Source organism: Scardinius erythrophthalmus, assembly GCF_964197995.2.
Source record: "Scardinius erythrophthalmus genome assembly, chromosome: 10".
Lineage (NCBI taxonomy): Eukaryota > Metazoa > Chordata > Actinopteri > Cypriniformes > Leuciscidae > Scardinius > Scardinius erythrophthalmus.
In genome coordinates, this window is record NC_138230.1 from 14585072 (window position 1) to 14605772 (window position 20701).

The following is a 20701-nucleotide window of genomic DNA, read 5'->3' on the forward strand; positions in this document are numbered from 1 at the left end:
GGTCATTCTCTTTTTTCCGCTCAGGCCTAAATATCTGGTGGTGAACGCTGATGAAGGAGAGCCCGGTACCTGTAAGGACAGAGAGATCATGCGTAATGATCCCCATAAGCTGATCGAGGGCTGTCTGGTCGCCGGCCGAGCCATGGGAGCGCGTGCTGCATACATCTACATCCGTGGAGAGTTCTACAATGAGTCGTCCAACCTGCAGGTGAAAAACAAATATCTGTGTTATATCACTCATTTTTGAAAGAGACAAAGGGGGAAAAAACTGTGATTGCTAAGCTCAGTACCCAAAAATATTTCTTGAGCAGCAAATCGGCATGTTAGAATGATTTCTGGAGGATCATGTGACGCGGAAGACTGGAGTAATGATGCTGAAAATTCAGCTTTGATCACAGGAATAAATTTCTTTTATAAATATATTCAAATAGATTAATTAAAACAATAGTTTAAAATATTTGTTTTTATTGTAATAATATTTCACAGTATTTCTGTTTTTACTTTATTTTGATCAAATAAATGCAGCCTTGGTGAGTATAAGAGGTTTCTTTTAAAGGGGTCATTTAATGCCATTTTTGTACAAGCTAATATGATTCTTTAGGGTCTAAATTAAAAGTTTGTAATATACTTTAATTAAAAATTCTCATTAGTATTGTAAGAAAACACTAATTTTACCTGGTCAAAAACAGCTCTGTTTTCAGCACGCCGTTTGAGTGCATGTGTCTTTAAATGATAATGAGCTTTGCTCACCACCTCTGTTCTGTGCCTACAACGTTTGTAACACAATAACACAATAACCATAACGCGTTGTTCATTATAAACGTGGGATTATGAATTATATTGAGAACGTTGTACATAGAAAACATGCCGTAATGTACCCTGAGTGTACACAGCCGCATTCATCGTGAAGCGTGCAGCAAGCGATTTGCAAAGATTAATATAAATATTAATATAAAGGTTAGTAAAACGTTACTCACTTCAGTTCTTCTGGAGCTGCAGCAGGAACATGAATAGTTGGTACCGATCCTTTTTTCAGGAGCAGCTTCTTAGCAAATAACCAGCTTTATAACGTTTCTGACCCTCGTTTTTAAAGCATTCTGGTGTGTGAAATGATTCGCGCAAACATGAAAGCATTGACGTTGATCTGGGGAAATATTCCCTTCGAAAACAAACTCAGCCACTGCGTCTTCAGCTGTACGGATTTAGGAACATCAAAATGACTGCTGTGTTTGTTATTACACCCAAGAACAGAACACCACAATCGCCTAGACTCCTTTCTGCTCATAGACAGTGCTCCAGCGTATCAACAATGACCGCGCCGGTCCGCGCGGACTATGATTGACAGCTCGCTCACAAGGGCGCGTCTGTGTTGAAACGCTGCTGTCAATCAACAATCGTGGGAGGGGCGTCGATTTTGTGACGTCACAAAATCGAACGGCTTGATTTGAGAGAGGGGAGAACATAGAAGATTAAAAAAAAAAAAACACTGGATGGATTTTTATCATTTTATGCCAACAGACATTTCAGTACAATCAACTTGTAAAAGTGCATGTACCATTATATGACCCCTTTAAATATTACAAAAATAATATTTATCAATCTTAGAAAATCTTACCGACCCCAAACTTTTGAAAGGTAGTGTATATTATTAATATTACACTATCTATTTTATAATTAGTTTATAAATATAACATTAATATTAATATTAAATCTACTTTAAGTTCAGTTAAGAATAGTATTGATAAAAAATGGTGTATTTAAAAATGTAGATTATTACTTAATATCTGTATGTGCTGTTTTATTTGCGTATTAGCGTTGTCAAACGTTATCAAAATGAATTGTGAGTCAAATCTCCTGTGCAAAGGGGTTCATTTGAGTAAATGTGATAAAATGCACTACACGTAGTTGAAGGAAGTGATTTATTGACCTTGTGTGTTATGTGTGGTTTCACTCAGGTGGCCATTAATGAGGCTTATGCAGCAGGGCTGATTGGCAGGAACTCGTGCGGCTCAGGGTTTGACTTTGACGTGTTTGTGATGCGTGGTGCGGGAGCGTACATCTGCGGAGAGGAGACGGCTCTGATCGAGTCCATCGAGGGAAAACAGGGAAAACCTCGTCTGAAACCCCCTTTCCCTGCTGATGTGGGTAAGTCAAAATTTTTTTTTAATATACATGACCTGAGAGAAATGTCATGCTATATGACCAGTTATAAATGTAACACGGTCTTGTTGCAGGCGTGTTTGGCTGTCCAACAACCGTTGCCAACGTTGAGACAGTAGCTGTGGCACCGACCATCTGCCGTCGTGGTGGCACGTGGTTTCTGAGTTTCGGCCGAGAGAGAAACTCTGGCACAAAGCTCTTCAACATTTCGGGCCATGTCAACAACCCCTGCACGGTGGAAGAAGAGATGTCCATTCCCCTGAAAGAGCTCATTGAAAGGCATGCAGGTACATCTCATACTATCTGTACACAGACATTTTTGTTCATTGTCGAATCATGTCCGCTCCTGAGGATTATTGACCCATAATTCATCCGATCCCTGCAGGCGGCGTCCGGGGTGGTTGGGATAATCTCCTGTGTGTTATTCCGGGTGGTTCTTCCACACCACTTATCCCACGTAATGTGTGCGACACCGTTCTCATGGATTTTGATGCCCTCGTTCAGGCTCAGACCGGTCTCGGCACAGCAGCACTTATTGTCATGGATAAATCAGTGAGTCCGGTTGTTAAATAACACACATGGTTTTTTGTTTCTGTGGACACGGACAACTTTGAAACTTTATTTTCTCCTCTTTTCTTCACTGCAAATTCCTATTAGCATTTTTTGCGATAGGAAACACAATAGGCTAGATACCTTATTTTTTGAATGATCTGTCATTGTACTGTCAGTAGCTTAAGCATTCAGCAGTGTAAGATACTTTAAATCACACAGCATAAAAGCTCTAGACATTACCTTCAAACTATCAGCATTGGCAGATGTCATTTCCATACTGGCGGAGGAATTTAGTTTCGGTGCATCTCTACTTTTTATAATTAAAAATAAGTTTTACCCCTTCACAGACTGATGTTATTCGAGCTATTGCCCGCTTGATTGAATTCTACAAGCATGAGAGCTGTGGGCAGTGCACCCCTTGCAGAGAGGGTATGATCATTAATGTGAATGCACATTTTTCGTTTTTTACCTGTACAATGTTTTATTACAGTGAATATTTACTAGTCTGTCTTTTCTGTGCCTCTCAGGAGTGGACTGGATGAATAAGATGATGTGGCGCTTTGTGAAAGGCGATGCAAAGTCAGCAGAGATTGACATGATCTGGGAGATCAGCAAGCAGATTGAAGGCCACACCATCTGTGCTTTGGGAGATGGAGCCGCATGGCCAGTTCAGGTAAAGCCAGAGTATTTTTTTTTAAATGTAAATAGATAAATAGATCTCCATGATTAATCTGTTTCTTTATATTTTGTTGTTCTTAGGGATTGATCCGTCACTTCCGCCCTTTAATGGAGAACAGAATCGCAGACTTCAAACAGAAACAGCAGGCGCGCGCTTGAAGGCCCCATATCTGTGTCCGTTCTCACTCATCCTATCACTTATTTAAGCAAAACCTACATTTTCTCTCTCTCACTGATGTGTGAACTGCTGGCATCCATCTTTTGTTTCTATTACATATATCAGTGGGATTGAAGATAAATCTTTGAATAGTTTTAGCGGGGCCTATCCCATTATGGTGATGGACTCAACAGCATACTCGTGATTTTGGATGACTTATGACACATTATAGAGTGGAAACTGTTTGAGCAGATAACATCACTCATTTACAATAACATGTAGTGAGTAAATGGTTGATGAAATTATGTTAAATCCTACTATGATGTTAAGGCTGTTTTCTTGATAAGAAAATCTTGCACTGTATAAACACTTCTTCGTGGAAATAAAGAGCCTAAAACTTATAACAGTGTTTTTTTGGATTGGTCATGAACAGAGATTGAGTTAGGTGGACGCAATATTTGGACGAAAGTAAGTCTTAGTGCTTCTTGGTATTCAAAAAAAGAAATAAAAGGGGAAAGGGAATATAAAGATCAGTTTTCTCATTATGTTTAATCCCATTGTGAAAATAATGTAATCATTCTTTATATATAGTCTTGCTTTATATCTTTAGTGTTCTAATTTACTAATACATTTATATGACTTTTCCAGTTCAAAATTACAACAGATTGTTTTTAATTCGAATTTCTAAAATCATTTTTAGTAAGATTGCAATAAAGGATTTTTATTGAAATTCTTGAAATTAATAGACTTTAAAAAGTCTCTAAAAATCTCAATGCACAGAAAAATCAGAGACACTCTTCAGCTTTTGGACATCCTCGATTTTACATTTGTGCCGTGTTGTCACGATTGTTTTTATCGACAAGTAGCCTCAGTTCAGTGGGTTTCCAAACGCTGTGTTGCTCAATCCTGCAGCTGTAAGTTATGGTCGGGTTGGGATATATCTGTAAATGAATGATTTAAAAAATAATTTATTAGTTCATCTTTTCCCCCAAACTTCGCTCTGTTGTTCCGTCCGTGCTGCTTCAGGTCCCCCTTTTTTAATGGGGGCTGAAGAATCCAAATTTAAGAATATGTTTAAGATCTGCTGATCTTACTTCCTTACATAACATCACATGAAAAACTAAGGTGAATTACACTGTATTGGGCATTCAAGGTTAACATGATGGCATCAATTTACTGATCAGAAGTCAGCTTTAAGTCAGCTGTCTAAACATTGTAATAGTCAGGGGTTTTGTTAGCCTTTGATCTTCCAACTAAGAGTTGGACTGTGTGTGAATGTTACCTAGTCTTAGTTCTCGGGACCATTTGTGTTTATAACATTTGGGGAAGTCAGTTGGGGGCAATTACCTCTATTGTCTTTAGATGATTAGATTTAGTGGTTACCTCTAAGGCTGTGTGTATGTTTAGCACCTTTAAAGACAGCCCACTGAAAGGCCTATAAAGAAACCATGTGAAGTATGTTAGTTAGAATGATTTGGGAAGAACTGCAGCCGCGTACAGCGAAGTCCTCAATAAAGAATAACTTTGTTTGAACGTGATCCCCAACGTCTCCTGGTCTCTTGCTTCGACGAAGAAAAAGTTTTCAACAATTTGCTGCCGCGACCCGGATGGAGAAACTGAAACTCAACAAAGAATGAACTTTCCAGACCGAACCTTGAAAACTTCAAGCTCAAAGATCTCAACAAAGGTGACTGAGTCCCAGACTGCATCTTGAAACTTCAAGCTCCAAAAAAATCTCAAAGACTGAATTTTGCCAGACGGAATCTTTCTCTACAAATGAAAGACTCGGTGAGTTTCACTCCATTAAAAGAACCAATGCAGACCAGTACAAATGTTTTCCTCTGCGCCGTTCAGAGAAGTAGTTAACAAACAGCTGTAGAGTTTGGTTAGTTAAAGATAAGCCTCTAAAAAGTTTTCTTTTAGAGATGAAATTGATCCTCTGTTGTTGACAGGGAAGATTAACAGTTACATGTTAATATTGTGTGTATGCTCTTGCTAGAGAAGACCTATCTGTAAGCTAGAGAATTAGCTTTAGAATTAGATTAGCCTCATGTGCTAATAAGATTGTACCCTCTGTTTGCAAGACAGTAGAGAGAAGTTTTTTTAGTGTTTTGTGATTAAGTAACAAAGGAAGTCACAAAATGGTTAAAAGGAATGCTAGGCTGATACCCACGACAGAGAAAGGTGGATTAGCTAGCCCGTTATGGACAGACAATGAGTTTAAGTCCTTGTTAGGAGAATGCATGGACTCAATCGTGACTGAGGAAGTCAGATTGAATTTAACAAAGAAATTTGGCATTGATGCAGTCAAAGTTTGGTCAATTGAAGATTGTAAGAAAGTACTAGGAGCAAGTATTCGCAAGAACGATATGAAAGCTATTATCTGTTGTTACCGAGAATTTAGCTTATCCATTGCACAAGAACAAGCTCGTTGTATTGCTACGTTAAACGATCAGAACAAACAATTGCAGACTCACATGTCCTGTCTCAAGACAAAGGTGGGCCATAACAAAGCCTCAACCAAATGTGATTTAAAAGACCAACAGTCAGATGAAAGCTATCCTGATTTACAGTCTTTTGATAGTATAGAGGACAATGTCAATGCAGATGTAAATGTAGTTGAAGTGTGCGTAGCTAGACAAAAGCCTCAGGGAAAAGGTGTTGATACAGTTCCATGTGCAACCCCCATATTGCAGCCACAAGCAATCAAAACATCTTTAGGTCCTAAAGAGATTGAGAGAATTGCTGAAAGTTTGCCATCAGTGCAAAGAAATTTTTCTAAGTTTAGAAGAGCATTGATCAGCAAAATGCGGCTCTATGATATGACTCTAGCTGAAGTCACCCAGCTAATATCACAGATCTTGACTGAGTCAGAATTCAATGATTTTGAAAGTGCTGTAAATAATTCTGAACTGCAACAGGCCAGTAAAGATGAATTGAGAGAGGAAGTTGTTAAAGTGTTAAAGAACATTGTTGGACCGAAAGTGGACTGGTCAAAGCTCACTAATTGTGTACAGAAGAAGGATGAAACTGTTTGTGAGTACACAGAACGATTCTGTCAGACCGCTGCCGCTTACAGCGGAATTGCCGACACTCCAGAGAAAGTGTTAGGTCATAATGGTCCTCTAGTTCGTGCATGGTCCGATGGTCTTTTGTCAGAACATAGAAATGCATTGCCTTTCTTAGATCTTACATGGTCAAATAGAACCCTGCAAGACAACTTGGACAGTTTAGCTATGTGGGAAAGAGACTTTGATGTCAAGGCAAGAGTAAAAATTGCAGCAGCATCCTTTAAGGTTAACTCAGAGAAGCCAAAGAAACGCAAAAGTCCTAGAGAAGCCAGTTGTTCTTACTGTGGCAAGCACGGACATTTTGGAAAAGAATGTCGAAAAAATAAAAATAACTTAAGACAAGTTAACAATGTTATGCAGCTCTTACTACATTTGTTTGCTACTTTGAAGCAACCCCTCCCCTCGTCACTGGACTCGTGGGTAAGCTTTTTGAGGTGTTAACAATTTGGGCTGTGATTGCTTAATCTCCCCAGTAACTTACAACAAAGATGAAAGACTTATTTTTTTTGTTTAATAGAACAAAAGGAAAGTGACTGTCACAGCCTTTGTTTGGGGGACATTCAGAAAACTCACAGCCATAAATGTTACACTGCAGAACACCACAATCAGACCTCCATGCTCTATATGATGTCTATTAAGACTGATGTTTCACTGGAGAATGGAGATGTGCCAATTTTCTCACACACTGTACAGTGTGCACACAACAGGGACAGAATAGGACACGGTTCAGTGAGGGCCCTGGAAAGAACTGACGCAACAGGCGTCAGGGGCCAATCCAGGGTGAAGACAACCTCATAGGCCTTTCCCCATTTAGTCCATCCTTACCTCACTGGTCCATAGGTGTCAAATAAATTAAGAAATAGGGAAAGAATGAAACAACTGCAGCAGACGCTACAACCCTAGTATTTAAACAAATACTGCTACAACCCTAGTGTTTGGACAAATACTGCTCTGTCGTCTTTTGTTTTCTTTCTTCCTCTGTGCAGATAAACACTTGATGGCTGTTCCAAAAATCCATATGCAACGACGTCTCACCTGCATATGAAGCCACAACCTCAAGAAGACAACTACACCCACTGCTGAACGAGCCAATCACAAAAGAAAAAAATACACAACGCAGAGAAAAAGAACCTTCAGTCATCCATCGATATGATCAAGACTACAAGCCTGCACCATTATCTGAGTGCTGCACCTGGTTAATATGACTGAAGATAACTTTTCATGGTTCGGAAACCTGTTAGTATCAAGTGTGTCAACCAACAAATGACTCACGTCCAGCAGACCCGTAAGATTTCACGGATCCTAAGTGCATGTTTGTTTCTGTGTCAACATGTCAATTACAGATGAACAACACAGAGCAAGTTATATGTGCCTGTAACTTACACAAGTTACAAGAATGAACATATGCGATGTGCCTGTAACTTACACCAGTTACAAGAATTAACTTTATGTGTTTAAATTTGTATTTTGTGAGTTTTTAAGAACTCTCAAACGGGGGACTGAAGAATCCAAATTTAAGAATATGTTTAAGATCTGCTGATCTTACTTCCTTACATAACATCACATGAAAAACTAAGGTGAATTACACTGTATTGGGCATTCAAGGTTAACATGATGGCATCAATTTACTGATCAGAAGTCAGCTTTAAGTCAGCTGTCTAAACATTGTAATAGTCAGGGGTTTTGTTAGCCTTTGATCTTCCAACTAAGAGTTGGACTGTGTGTGAATGTTACCTAGTCTTAGTTCTCGGGACCATTTGTGTTTATAACATTTGGGGAAGTCAGTTGGGGGCAATTACCTCTATTGTCTTTAGATGATTAGATTTAGTGGTTACCTCTAAGGCTGTGTGTATGTTTAGCACCTTTAAAGACAGCCCACTGAAAGGCCTATAAAGAAACCATGTGAAGTATGTTAGTTAGAATGATTTGGGAAGAACTGCAGCCGCGTACAGCGAAGTCCTCAATAAAGAATAACTTTGTTTGAACGTGATCCCCAACGTCTCCTGGTCTCTTGCTTCGACGAAGAAAAAGTTTTCAACAGGGCCCACATGGGGAGAATTTAAGCATACTTAAGTGGTATACACACATATGGGCAGATGACGTGACGCATGTTTTTTTCTGTAATTAAGTGTGAATGTTTACTGAACTGCATTTCTCAACTAAAACAACACATGCCAGTGGGGCATAGAACATCATTTTATTTCAATATTATGATTTAGGGATGTAAAATGTATTTGGTGGTGTTCATATTTCAAAGTGAATAGCAAAATGTCCTGCGGTGTGACTGTAACATTGATGACTCATCAAATGTAAATATTAGTAAAATAAAGCAGATATGTTTGGAGCAGCTAATAAATGCCTTGGCATTATTTTGTATGTATTTACTTAATTAACTTAAGTTTTAAAAATGCTAAAAAGTAACTTTTCAGGGTACAAGATTAATCTGGACAAATCTCAAGCTTTGTATATGCATGCTCCCTCTGAAGCCATTTCAAAATCACCCTTTCATCTTGCACTTTCTGGATTTCAGTATTTAGGAATTAATATTACTCCCAATTTGGAAGACCTCTTTAAAGCCAATTATCCCCCTTTAATTACAAAAATTAATCAGAATTTATCAGATTGGTCGATCCTTCCAAATTCTTTTTTTGGCAGGATCAATGTTATACGAATGAACATTCTTCCGAGATTAAACTTCCTATTCCAGAATCTGCCATGCTACCTAAATACAAACTTTTTTAAGAGGATTAACTCTTCAATTTCAAGGTATATTTGGAATCACAAGAAACCCAGACTTAAACTTTCGCTTTTGATGAAACCAAAGGAATTGGGTGGGGTTTCGCTACCCAATTTACAATTATACTTTTGGGCTGCACAAATTAAGCACATGTTAAGTTGGTTTATTTACAGATTTGATTCACGCTGGGTTGGGATTGAATCCACAAGATGCTTTCCCAGGCTGTTATGCTCCCTACCATTTATTCATAATGTACAAAAAAATCAACATCTGTCTAGTATTTTTACGGTAACAAATACTCTTTTGGTGTGGAGGGATGTTAAGAAATATTTATCCATCCCAAATAAGTTGTCTCTTAAGTCTCCAATTTCGCTCAATCCCGATTTTCCCACTCCCATACAGAATATTGGCCTTTTGACTTGGAGGTCAAGAGGAGTGTCGGAATTGGGTCACTTATTTGACGACGGCCAAATAAGATCATTTCAGGAGCTAAGACAGGAATTTAGTCTCCCCAGTAAAGATTTTTATAAATTCCTTCAAATTCGACATTTTTTGGAGTTACAGTTAAAAGAAGGTAATATACAATTTGATCTTACTGAAATAGAAAAACTGCTTTTGTCTTCATGTACACTTAAAAAAAAGATCTCTGAATTATATACATTGTTGTCAAATATTGGTCTTTCAACCTTTGACTCTTTAAGGGTGATATGGGAAAAGGACTTGGGGTCTATTTTTAGTGATGAGGAGTGGCTATCTGTCTGCTCAAATATCTATCCCAAAAGTAATTCAATTTTGGTTCATGAACAAAATTATAAATGTATTCACAGGATTTATCTAACCCCAGTTCGCCTCCACAGAATATTTCCCAATTGTTCTCAGCTATGTTTTAAATGTAAGGTAGACATTGGCACAGTGATGCATGTATTTTGGGACTGCGACAAAATCAAAATGTACTGGAAAGAGATCCACAAAATTACTCAAAAAATAATTGGAAAGACTTTTGTTTTGTCACCAAAAGTATATCTTCTGAATTGTACAGTGGAACTGTGTCTTGATCGTGATAAAGAATGTGTATTGAATTTTTGTATATATTTAGCCAAAAAATGTATACTATTATTATGGTCAACTGCTCAGATACCTTCAATTAATATGTGGCTGAGTCAGGCGGCAACACTTTTACCACTGGAAAAACTAACTTATGATTTACATCAAAGATCCGAGGTGTTCTGGCGCATTTGGTCCTCCCTCTGGAACTTTCTTGAGGGTACCCAGTGACTATGTCTTTCTAAATTTGGTTTATAATTTCCTTTTATTTATGTCTTTGTTTCTAAGCATTTGTATGCATTTGAATGTCTTACAAAAATTGCTGTACTTGTTGTTATGAGATACCAGTACCACTGTTGTTTTATTTTATTTAAAAAAAAAAAAAAAAAAAAAAAATGCTAAAAAGTACTAAATATTTACAGTACATTTAGTTTTGAAACACAAATGCTGTCCTGCAGTGTGACATAGGATATTAGATTTTTGTACTGGCAGTTACATGGACAGCCATAGGGGTCCTTTAGTCAAGCTCCTTACCAGGAAGTCCCCCAAATGTTTGGACGATGTCAGAGCCCGATGTGCTAAGGAGGTTAAAAGGTGAGTGTTATTCTCTTATTAATTTGATCAATTTCATCATTTCTGTCAGACCATGAAAGTGTCCATTTTTGATAGTCCTGTGGTGTGACTGATCTAGTTCGAGAAAAAAAAGAAAAAAAAAAAAAGAATCATATTCAGGTTTAAAACAACTTATTCAGTTACTGTAATGCCCAAGGTCAGTCTTGTAGCAATGACTCAAAATGGCTGCAAAGGTGAAAGAGTCCTGTGGTGTGACAGCCCGTCCTGTAGTGTGACATAATTAAGTCAGATGTCTAGCTAGATTCTCGTCTGTTATGTTTGCAGTATTAAACATAAATATAAATATATCTCGGTCTCTCTCTCTCTATATATATATTAAACAAATATTGTAAATATTATAATATACCTATATTATACATATATTAAACATAAATGTATATCTGTATTCATTATACATAATATACCTATATTATACATATATTAAACATAAATATATATGTCTTCATTTGTTTGTTGTATGTGTATGTTAACGGTCACTGATCATTGTTTTTAAATTTTGTTGCATGTTTGTTTTGCTGTCTTATTCCCGCTGCTGCAGCAAATGTAATGTTTATTGTATTTTGCGCTGTGATAATCAACTTGTTTTACCTATTACTTATTTCCAGGGTGCCTACTGTACATCTGGCCTAGGACTACAGATGAAAACTAGCCTTTTGGCTAACTCTGGCATATTTTACAGTTGAGCTGTTATGTTATTATGCACTGTCCTTGCAAATAAAAAAAAAATAAAAAGTGATTTTTGTCAATTTTTAGGCATGAGCAAAGAAAGGACAAGGAGGTACCGGGAAAGGTTAGCACAGGATGAAGCCAGGCACGAGGAGATCCTGAGGGAGAGAAGGAGAAAGTAAATAAGTTTATAATAGGGAAATTGAGTTGGTGAAACATTCTCTAAGACGTTCACTTGTATAGAAAACATGTAACAGCTGTCTCTGTTCCATCAACAGATATCAAGAAAAGAAAGCTAAAGGAGAAATTCAACCACAAAATATAACCAGCCTCCCAAAACATAAGAGAGAAAAGCTTCGTGAGGAATGGAAGACGACAAAGGCAAGGAACAGGAAGAAGAAGAAGGATCTGGCAGCCATTTTGGATATTACTCTCCCATCACCTGAAGAACTTGATGTGTCCTTTAGCCCAGTTCATCTTTCTCCTGCTCATGGTTATATTTCCCCAATTCCAAGTCCCCCCCAAAAGGTGAACTGTATGGTTCAACATGGAAACAAGAATGCCTTCCAGTGGCCTGACAAAGAAGATACCGTTTACTACTCGCAGAGTGACATAATTGGTAAGATTTCAGAGCCTGAGCCCCATGGTCGAGTTGCGAAATTAACGAACATGGACTGGCTCATGTTCAACACATAAGTTTGCCATTTCTCCTATGTTTTAAAATGTATTAATGAACTTTTTGAAGCGCCAAAGTGGTAGTTGTGTGGAAGTCTATGGAGGGACAGAGAGCTCTCAGATTTCATTTAAAAAATCCTTATTTGTGTTCCGAAGATTAGCGAAAGTCTTACGGGTTTGGGACGACATGAGGGTCGGTAATTAATGACAGAATTTTCATTTTTGGGTGAACTAACCCTTTGACTAATGTATAGAATAATTCATGTTGTCTTTTAAACTCCTTTTGGCTGCAAAAGGCTTCATAATGACACTCATGTGCCCTCCTCCCTCCAAAGGCCCCACCTCAAGAGCTCTGCCCTTTGGAGTGAGAAAGGCATTGGGATGCTCACTTCCAACTGAATTTGCCTATAGTTAATCTCATTTATTGTTTCAGGTAAAAGAATTTGTCTTCCTCTGGGCTGGATTCGCACTTTGCCCCCTGCCAATCACACTTGGGTGTCAAAGGCCCTGTTTAGGTGGTCTCCAGAAAAGCAGCCTGAAATGGACTATGCTAGGATAGATAGATTGTGGTGGTACCCGCCATTCCCGCCTCTTACCTTAACCGAGGAGCCAGAGATGGGACGCTACTTTGGTCATGCATTGTTTCTCTGGATGCCACGAAAGCTGTGGAACGTCGAGCTTACCTGTCCACGTTCAGACTGCGTGAAGGAAGAGCTCACGTCAAAAGGTCTGCACCAGGAGCTCAGACAGGTAGTCGACGTAGAAAGGTCATACTTCATGGCATCTGAGTGTCTGGTTTGTGGAAAATGCAAGCGGGAAGTGATTAGCTGGAGTCACGATATAGTGTCACAGCTTGATATTGGACATAGAGTTCAGTTCCCTTGCATTCTTGCATCACAGGCGGCATGCGACATGATGGTCGTTCGCCTTAACCGTCAGAGATGTCTGGGGACCAGCATCAGCCAAATCCAGAAGAAACTTGAGGAACATCACACTGAGGAATGGCTGAAAAAGACTGTACAGTATCTGACTGATTGCAAAGGCTTTGCCCATCCTGTGACGTTTCAAAGTCCACCTGCCATGCTTCCTCTTCCTAAACACTGTTGGTTGAGGCAAGTGTTTGCTCTGGATGTACTTCACCGAATGAATGAGATAAAGACCAGCATAACCTCACAGTTTGGCCGCGTGCTAAAGATGGGTTCCACCAAGAAGTTTCTCAGGAACTTCTCAAGAACATGGGCGACCAGTGTTGCCAACGAACAAGGGCAGGTTATTATGTCGGTGCTTACAGAAAACAAAGAGTCCGATCTTGAAGCGATGATCTCAGGTGTCATACATAGGTACAAGGAAGCCGCTGTGGCTCCTCCTGAGATTCTGTACGTCAACAGAGACTGCTGCGAGTCCAACTTTCTTAGGACAATGTTCATAGAGTGGAAGGACATGGAGGTCAGGTTGGATATCGCGGAATTCATGGGGCGGATTGCTGCAGGCTGCACATCAGAGTCGCATCAGATATACGCGACCTTCATGGACCGCCTAAGCCATTGTATTTTCGAATGGGATGAGGAGGACTTGAAGCAGCTGAAGGAGGCGAAACGTACCATGCTCAAGTTCGATATCCTGCAGCCTTCTGATGATGATCTAATGCATCACCTCAGCAAAAGCGAGCTAGCCCTCCACTGTAGGCGAACCACGCGCAATGCAAGGGACATCGAAGAACGCATCACAACGCTCATTCAGCTCTATGATGGCAAGTTGGGATGGGATTCGTCGGGAGTGCCACTCTTTAGTTCCAATATAATGGCTGAAATATGGGATTTGCAGAAGAAACATGTGCCGTGTATAGTGGATCCTTTTGGTGTACAACTTTACGAGCAGACTGGGACACTGGTGGTGGGAGGCCACATTCTGCCAACCTACAAATGTGTCAGAGGTTCCACCTCTGTTGAATCCTTCCACCAGCATCTGAACCAGCTCATTCCAGGTAAAAACAGTATTGAAGTAAAAAATATGGAGATTGATTTGAAAATGCAACACATTATTGTAACAAGCTGATCCAGCAAAAGTTGTATATGGCATCTGTTTTGGTTGATCTTCAACCCCTTGAATGGTAGCTGTTTTGTTGCTCAAAATATTTCTACTTTTTTCACACAATATCATGCCTTTAAAGGAGAACTCCGGTCAATTTTAACATTGAGCTAATTTTTTTGTAAATTTGGAGTGCTGTCAGTATACAGAACAACTACAAAAATCGGTGTTGCCTACACCATGTTATCCTCCTTTTAAAATTTGCACCCTGTTGATTTCAATGGGGCAAGTTTTAAACCAGCTTTTAGCCTCTTAACATCCTTGATGTGTCATTACAAGTGCCCAGCCATGTGAGTGATTCCTTCAGAGTGAACACGGGTGAATCTGACTGCAGTAGATGTGAAAGATATTAATAAAAGTGATGTTAATTCAGCCAGCGCACATACCTGTATTTACATCCTGTTTTCGGTCGAAGTCCATAGTAATCGATTGTCGAGTTCACGCGCGTGATCATAGGTAACAAAATCTATGCGCGTGAACTCGACAATCGACTACTGTGGACTTCGACCGAAAACAGGAAGAAAATACAGGTATGTGCGCTGGCTGAATTAACATCACTGTCCTTTTTATACTTTCTATCTTTTTCCATCGTTTTTAACTAATTTAACCCATTCTTGCCATGACAATCGCCCTAGATTCTGACATAAAACAACCAAATAAATAAATAAAAATAGATTCTGGCACTCAAATTCTGTTGTAAAATCTCATCAGTGTTTGTTTTTTCCATTCATAATGACATTTTATTTAGACATTCATTTATCTTAATGCAAATTATTGGGCAACTCATTTCCACTGCAATGCTTGTCGGCACTCAGCACACTTAATTTTACGTTCCATTACACAATGAACAATGTACACTATTTGCACAGTAGATCAAGTGCATTCACAATACAGAAAATGTGCAAACATAGTTTGAAACATTCATATGCTGTGCAAAATATAATGAAATTGAAGAGACTAACCTGTATGTATTTTATTTCAGGGGTGCCAACTTGTTCTACATTTTTCCAAATCTACTTGTTGGATGCATTGGCAAGGTGGAATGAAGCTACTGCTGTTACCTCTGAGAGCCTGAAGGCAACCTCATCTTTTCTTCAGCATGCTGTCAACCAGCTTGAAGAGGAGGTGTTTCAAAAGAAGGTTCTGTCTACTAGTAGTTCAAGTAAATACACTGGTAAGTTACATACTAATTCTAGACAATTAATAAAACATGCTTAAAACGTGATTGTATGTGTTCCTTTTTTCGTTGGTGGCCAATTCATTTATTTTCAACTTCCTTGTGTTTTAGGTGAACTGATTGGGTTGGAGTACCTGTACCGGCAGAATGGCAATGCGTTCCAGGACAGCAATTTTATCATTAGACAGATGGAAATCACTGACGTCCAAGTGGCCAGAAGTGAGAGCTGTTCCAAAGAAGAGGACGTCTGGGATTGGACGATCACACAGCAGTCCGCTCCATCTCTGTTAGAAGATTCTCCATCAATGTGTGCATAATATACTTAAAGGTCCCATGACATGCTACTTTTTGTAGGCTTTAATATAGGCCTTAGTGGTCCCTAGTACTGTATCTGAAATCTCTTTCCAAAAATTCAGTCTCAGTGCAGAATTATAGCCACTACAAGCCAGTCCCAGAATGAGCTTCCTTCAGACGGGCCGTTTCGGTGTCTGTAGCTTTAATACTAATGAGGAAGGAGAAAGGCGGTGTAAGGTGGAGGGTGGGTGTGGCCTTGACCATCTGCGGCAACGGTAGACCATGCATGTTTACATTGGATATATTGCAATGGCACGGAGACACGCAGTCGTTCAAGCATTTCAGTTTGACCCAGAATCTGATCCAGATGGAGAAGCAACGGATGAAGAAGTTGCAACTCAGCGGCTCCAGCAGGACGTTTCCGAATGGTTAGTTTAAAATATTATGTCTGGACTTTATTCGGATGGTTTAGTTATTATCATGTAGCTAACGCTAACCTAACAGCCTTTTCACGGGAGATCTGTAACGTCTATGTGGCCACCAGGCCGGTGGCGTGATTGCAAATGAGCGACACCTGCGCGACGCACCGGTCTCGCATCTCTCACGGAGGAGCGGAAGCATAAAGGAGGAGCGACGACAGTGAAGAGCGAGAGAGGACAGGCCTGATTTTATTTGATGTTGTGTTTTGTTTTCTGTTTGGTGTTGCCAGCAGTCGTCCGTGAGGGGCTGCTGGCTTTTACTTTCATTTTGTATTTGTTTATTTGGTTATTAAAATGTTTAAGTGTTCGCCGGTTCCCGCCTCCTTCTTCCCACAACATCATACCTCGTTACATTGGTGCCGAAACCCGGGAGGAAGGAGGGACACGCTGTCGGAGAGCCCTCGCTGCTGGGAGGTATCGCGGTGCTGAGGAGGTCGGGCAGCACGAGGGAGCGTCTGCCGCCGATTGCTGCCCGAGGCGATGGTGCTGGATCGAAAGAAGATCTGGTGGGACGGAGAGCTCGCTGCCGTCCTCCTGGGTCGAGGAGGGATGGCTGCCATCCGCGAGGGAGCGGAGGAGTCGCTCCCGTTCGCCGTGGGCCGGAGCCTGTTGCCGTCGGCCATGATGGGGGCGGAGCAGGGGACGGGAGGCTCGCTGCCAGCTGCCCTCGATCGGAGGAGCCATCGCCGTCCGCCAGGAGGCGGAGGAGCGTCGAGCCGTCCCCCAACGGATGTCCAGTGCCATCGCATGGCACCGCGAGTGACTCTCAGCTGGTTGAGGACCGAGCGGCAGTGTGTCCGGGAACCGGATCAAGAATTTTTTTTTTTTTGTTTGTTTCTCCTCTCTCCCCTCTCTCGTCTCTGTCGCTCCTCATGCTTCCGTCTCCTTTTCTCTCGCCTCGTCTGTCCATACCCCCAGGTACCGCAGCCGCCGTGATCGGTCCCCCCACGGGAGGGGGGGGGGGGAGTAGGCGCAGCCTCGGTGGTACCCCCCGGCCTGCGAGGGGCGATGGGGGTATGTGGCGAGCAGGACGAGGTCGAGGGCCGTGGGAGGACGGCACGAGGCCGGTGGCGTGATTGCAAATGAGCGACACCTGCGCGACGCACCGGTCTCGCATCTCTCACGGAGGAGCGGAAGCATAAAGGAGGAGCGACGACAGTGAAGAGCGAGAGAGGACAGGCCTGATTTTATTTGATGTTGTGTTTTGTTTTCTGTTTGGTGTTGCCAGCAGTCGTCCGTGAGGGGCTGCTGGCTTTTACTTTCATTTTGTATTTGTTTATTTGGTTATTAAAATGTTTAAGTGTTCGCCGGTTCCCGCCTCCTTCTTCCCACAACATCATACCTCGTTACAGTCTGTAATTTATCTTATTACAATTACATCAAGCTCTGCGATCTTGAAATGCGGATATCGCGCACGCCGTATAACCAACAGGAAAACGCTATCCAAATAACAAAGAAGTGTACAACACTCGCGTTACAGTGTGTGTATTCACACACATACTTGATGCTATCTAACTTTACATTAGCGCAAGTAACTGCATAGCTAATGTTACAGCCACATTCTACGTGTAACAAGCTAGGTAACCATAAACAGTAAAGCAACAACTTGTATTATTAGTTGACTTACTTGTCCGAGTTGTGTAACGTTAGCTGAGCCAAAGAGAGTTGGTACTGATCCAGACTTTAGTTTCAGACGTTCAGCAAGCCCAGCTCTGTATTAACCCCTCGGTGTTCATTTGTACATCCAATTATTGAGCAATTATCGTGCTTCGCTCGCTCAAAAGCCATTATATCTCTCGTGGACAAACTAAAATCGCGCGCGCGTTCCTACTTCCTTCCTAGCTCATTTTCTCATGGGCGGAAAATATTCTCTGGGCGGGCAAAGCAGAGACAGGGGAGGTAACATTCCTCCTTATAACGTCATAAGGAGGAGATTCAAGATCAGCCCGGTTGAACGTCCATTTTCTCAAAGGCAGAGAAAGATAGCAAAAGCTCGATTTACACCGATTAAAATTTCTAGAAACTTGGGGACCATATACAGGCTAGGGGAAGTCATATTAATGTTAAAAAACCCCAGAAAGTGAAAATTTCATGTCATGGGACCTTTAAGCTTTCCACAACGTTTTGGTGGTATGTCAAGTGTACTCTTTAAAAATATTAATATGCATCATTCAATCTTTTCCAGGATAAGCAGAGATTCCCAGTTTCAGGTGGAGGATCTCTTTGCACCCAACACATCCTCACTGGCGAATGAAATGACAGATCCAGAGAAGGCTGTTTCCATAAAAGAAGAGGATAGTATGGAGATTTATTGTGATGACAAGCCCCTCTTTTCAAACTTGCCTCCAGACACTGTGATGGAAAACAACAACACAACTCAAGAAAAAGCCTCTTGCTTTCTGGTCCTTCTCTGTCAAAACAAATGATGGTGGTTTTAACACCTTCTACACAAAAAGACTGATGCACCACCACCAGCAAGTTGCAAGTTGTTTTGTACGACGGTATATCTGGTGCAGAAAGTGCAATAAACAGAGGATAACGTCAACTCATCGGTGGTATTATGGTTACTGGTAATGCTGAATGGAAAGCTGAGTTCAGGGAGGAAGAAGTTCTGAAGGGTGGGATCACCAATGCACATTCGGCTACATTGCTCCTTTAATTTTAATTTCATTTCATTTGAACTATTTTTGTGATTTTGATGCCTAAATATAATTACTGTGCTGCAATAAAATCATTCATCACATGACAATGGACCTGAACTCGTTTGTAAACATTACTCAACACTTTTACATGAGCAATGGAGCATGAATTTCTTCATAATAGTTTTTTAGGGATTTTTTTTTTATGCTTAAAGTTGATTATTTATTGCAATTGGATCCTCATTATAAACCCTTCCATTAATAAGCCATAAAAAACATTAAAGTTTAGTCAAAAAAAAGAAAAGAAACTTATGCTGTGCTCAAAAGATCATACATTCTGCTGTAGTTATCAATGCAATATTGTCCATATATATATTTGTTTTTGATTATTTATCTAATATTTTCTTAAAATCAAACCTCTCACAGAATCAGATTTCTCCACGAGTCATATATCACCCGCATCACTTTTGAGTAGACTTCTAATTTACTTATAGAAGTTAAAACATAGTCCTGCCCCGTGTGAGGATCGAACTCACGACCTTCAGATTATGAGACTGACGCGCTACCTACTGCGCCAACGAGGCTCTGACGACACATTTCGCAAAGGCTTCTGGGAAAAATATAAATATTAAATATAAAGTATAAATTATCGTGATTGATAATTTTTATTAATGTATATATGTATTTATTTGAGAAAAAATTTGCTTTTGTTGAAATAGTGATTGGTAGTTACCGTCTATGGTAGTAACAGCTGTAACTTAGTTACCTTAGAAGCAGTCTATGCTTAGAAGTGGCCAGATAACTGCGGATGTTTACACAATGGCGACCTCTAACGGGAGCATCCGAGAGAGAGCGAGAGAGTTGCCTAGGTGTAGTATCAATTTGTGTGTATATTCATTAAATATTGTTAAGATTTTACTTTTCCCCAACCCAAAACGTTCTGCTAGTGCACATGACATAATAATGCATTAGGCTTTAAATGATTCACATTCACATATTAATGACTTACAATAGCTATAAAAGTCATTCTTACGTTTACTTAATAAAAATCAATAAAATCAATAAAGATTTCACAGCAGAAAGACACGTACCACAATGTGAAGTTTGTATGCCTTTTACTAAGAGAACAGAAGGCATGTAGTAGATTGTGTGCAACAGGTTTTGCAACAAAGTTGATCATTTAGAACACTTAGAAATTAAAGTATCAAATATGATACAATAGGCATCATATTTGATACTTTAATTTCTAAGAGCTCTAACTGACCAACTCTGCTGCAAAATAACTTTTATAGCTATTGTAAGTAATATTTCAAGATAAACATTTACTACTTAGGTTTGCCTAATTGTCCATAGGCGTATGTCATTTTTAGAAAAATCATGTTAAAAGTAAGTATCAAATATGATTATTATGTTTTGTCCCCCACAATTAAAACTACAGGCCTTTAAAAAACCAAAAGCATTTATATATCTTATGCTATTGGGACATATAGGGTGACTAATATTTATGCATTTTATTTAAGTTGTCTTGCTATACTGTTATAATGATCTCATTAATTTACATTACAATATATCAGAATTTTATTAAAATTTTTGGCCATATAAACAACAGCAAGTGCATCAAATTACATATTGCATTTGCTCAGTTTAGGCC

General features: G+C 39.9%; 2 protein-coding genes across 4 annotated transcripts in view; both read left to right on the top strand.

The window, feature by feature from the left end:
- ndufv1 (NADH:ubiquinone oxidoreductase core subunit V1) overlaps nt 1-3951 on the top strand; it is a 9443-nt gene extending 5492 nt beyond the window's left edge. The window contains exons 5-11 of the mRNA XM_081377576.1: nt 25-208; nt 1956-2145; nt 2235-2447; nt 2546-2712; nt 3060-3141; nt 3240-3385; nt 3472-3951. Coding sequence (XP_081233702.1) covers nt 25-208; nt 1956-2145; nt 2235-2447; nt 2546-2712; nt 3060-3141; nt 3240-3385; nt 3472-3549 — 1060 coding nt within the window. The 3' untranslated portion in view covers nt 3550-3951. The remainder of the gene's footprint in view (nt 1-24; nt 209-1955; nt 2146-2234; nt 2448-2545; nt 2713-3059; nt 3142-3239; nt 3386-3471) is intronic.
- A 6986-nt stretch (nt 3952-10937) lies between these two features.
- On the top strand, nt 10938-19341 carry LOC308697291 (uncharacterized protein). 3 transcript variants are annotated; one of them, XR_014030926.1, is made up of 7 exons: nt 10938-10993; nt 11786-11876; nt 11977-12317; nt 12807-14357; nt 15444-15635; nt 15750-16360; nt 18597-19157. XR_014030926.1 is itself a non-coding variant. In XM_081376472.1 (7 exons), exons 1-7 carry the CDS (start codon nt 10960-10962, stop codon nt 18835-18837), a joined length of 2625 nt encoding a protein of 874 aa, XP_081232598.1. In that variant the 5' UTR covers nt 10938-10959; the 3' UTR covers nt 18838-19341. The 3 variants fall into 3 exon arrangements, 2 of the variants coding, with proteins under 2 accessions (XP_081232598.1, XP_081232597.1); XM_081376472.1 differs by having other exon boundaries at nt 15750-15924; nt 18597-19341; XM_081376471.1 differs by having other exon boundaries at nt 15750-15945; nt 18597-19156.
- Nucleotides 19342-20701: the final 1360 nt, after the last annotated feature.

Excerpts from the sequence above, each read along its gene's own strand:
- LOC308697291 (XM_081376471.1), top strand. The coding sequence starts at position 10,960 with ATGTCAGAGCCCGATGTGCTAAGGAGGTTAAAAG. Across the intron at positions 10,994-11,785 it reads TGTGCTAAGGAGGTTAAAAG|GCATGAGCAAAGAAAGGACA; the intron begins GTGAGTGTTATT and ends GTCAATTTTTAG. Across the intron at positions 11,877-11,976 it reads CTGAGGGAGAGAAGGAGAAA|ATATCAAGAAAAGAAAGCTA; the intron begins GTAAATAAGTTT and ends TTCCATCAACAG.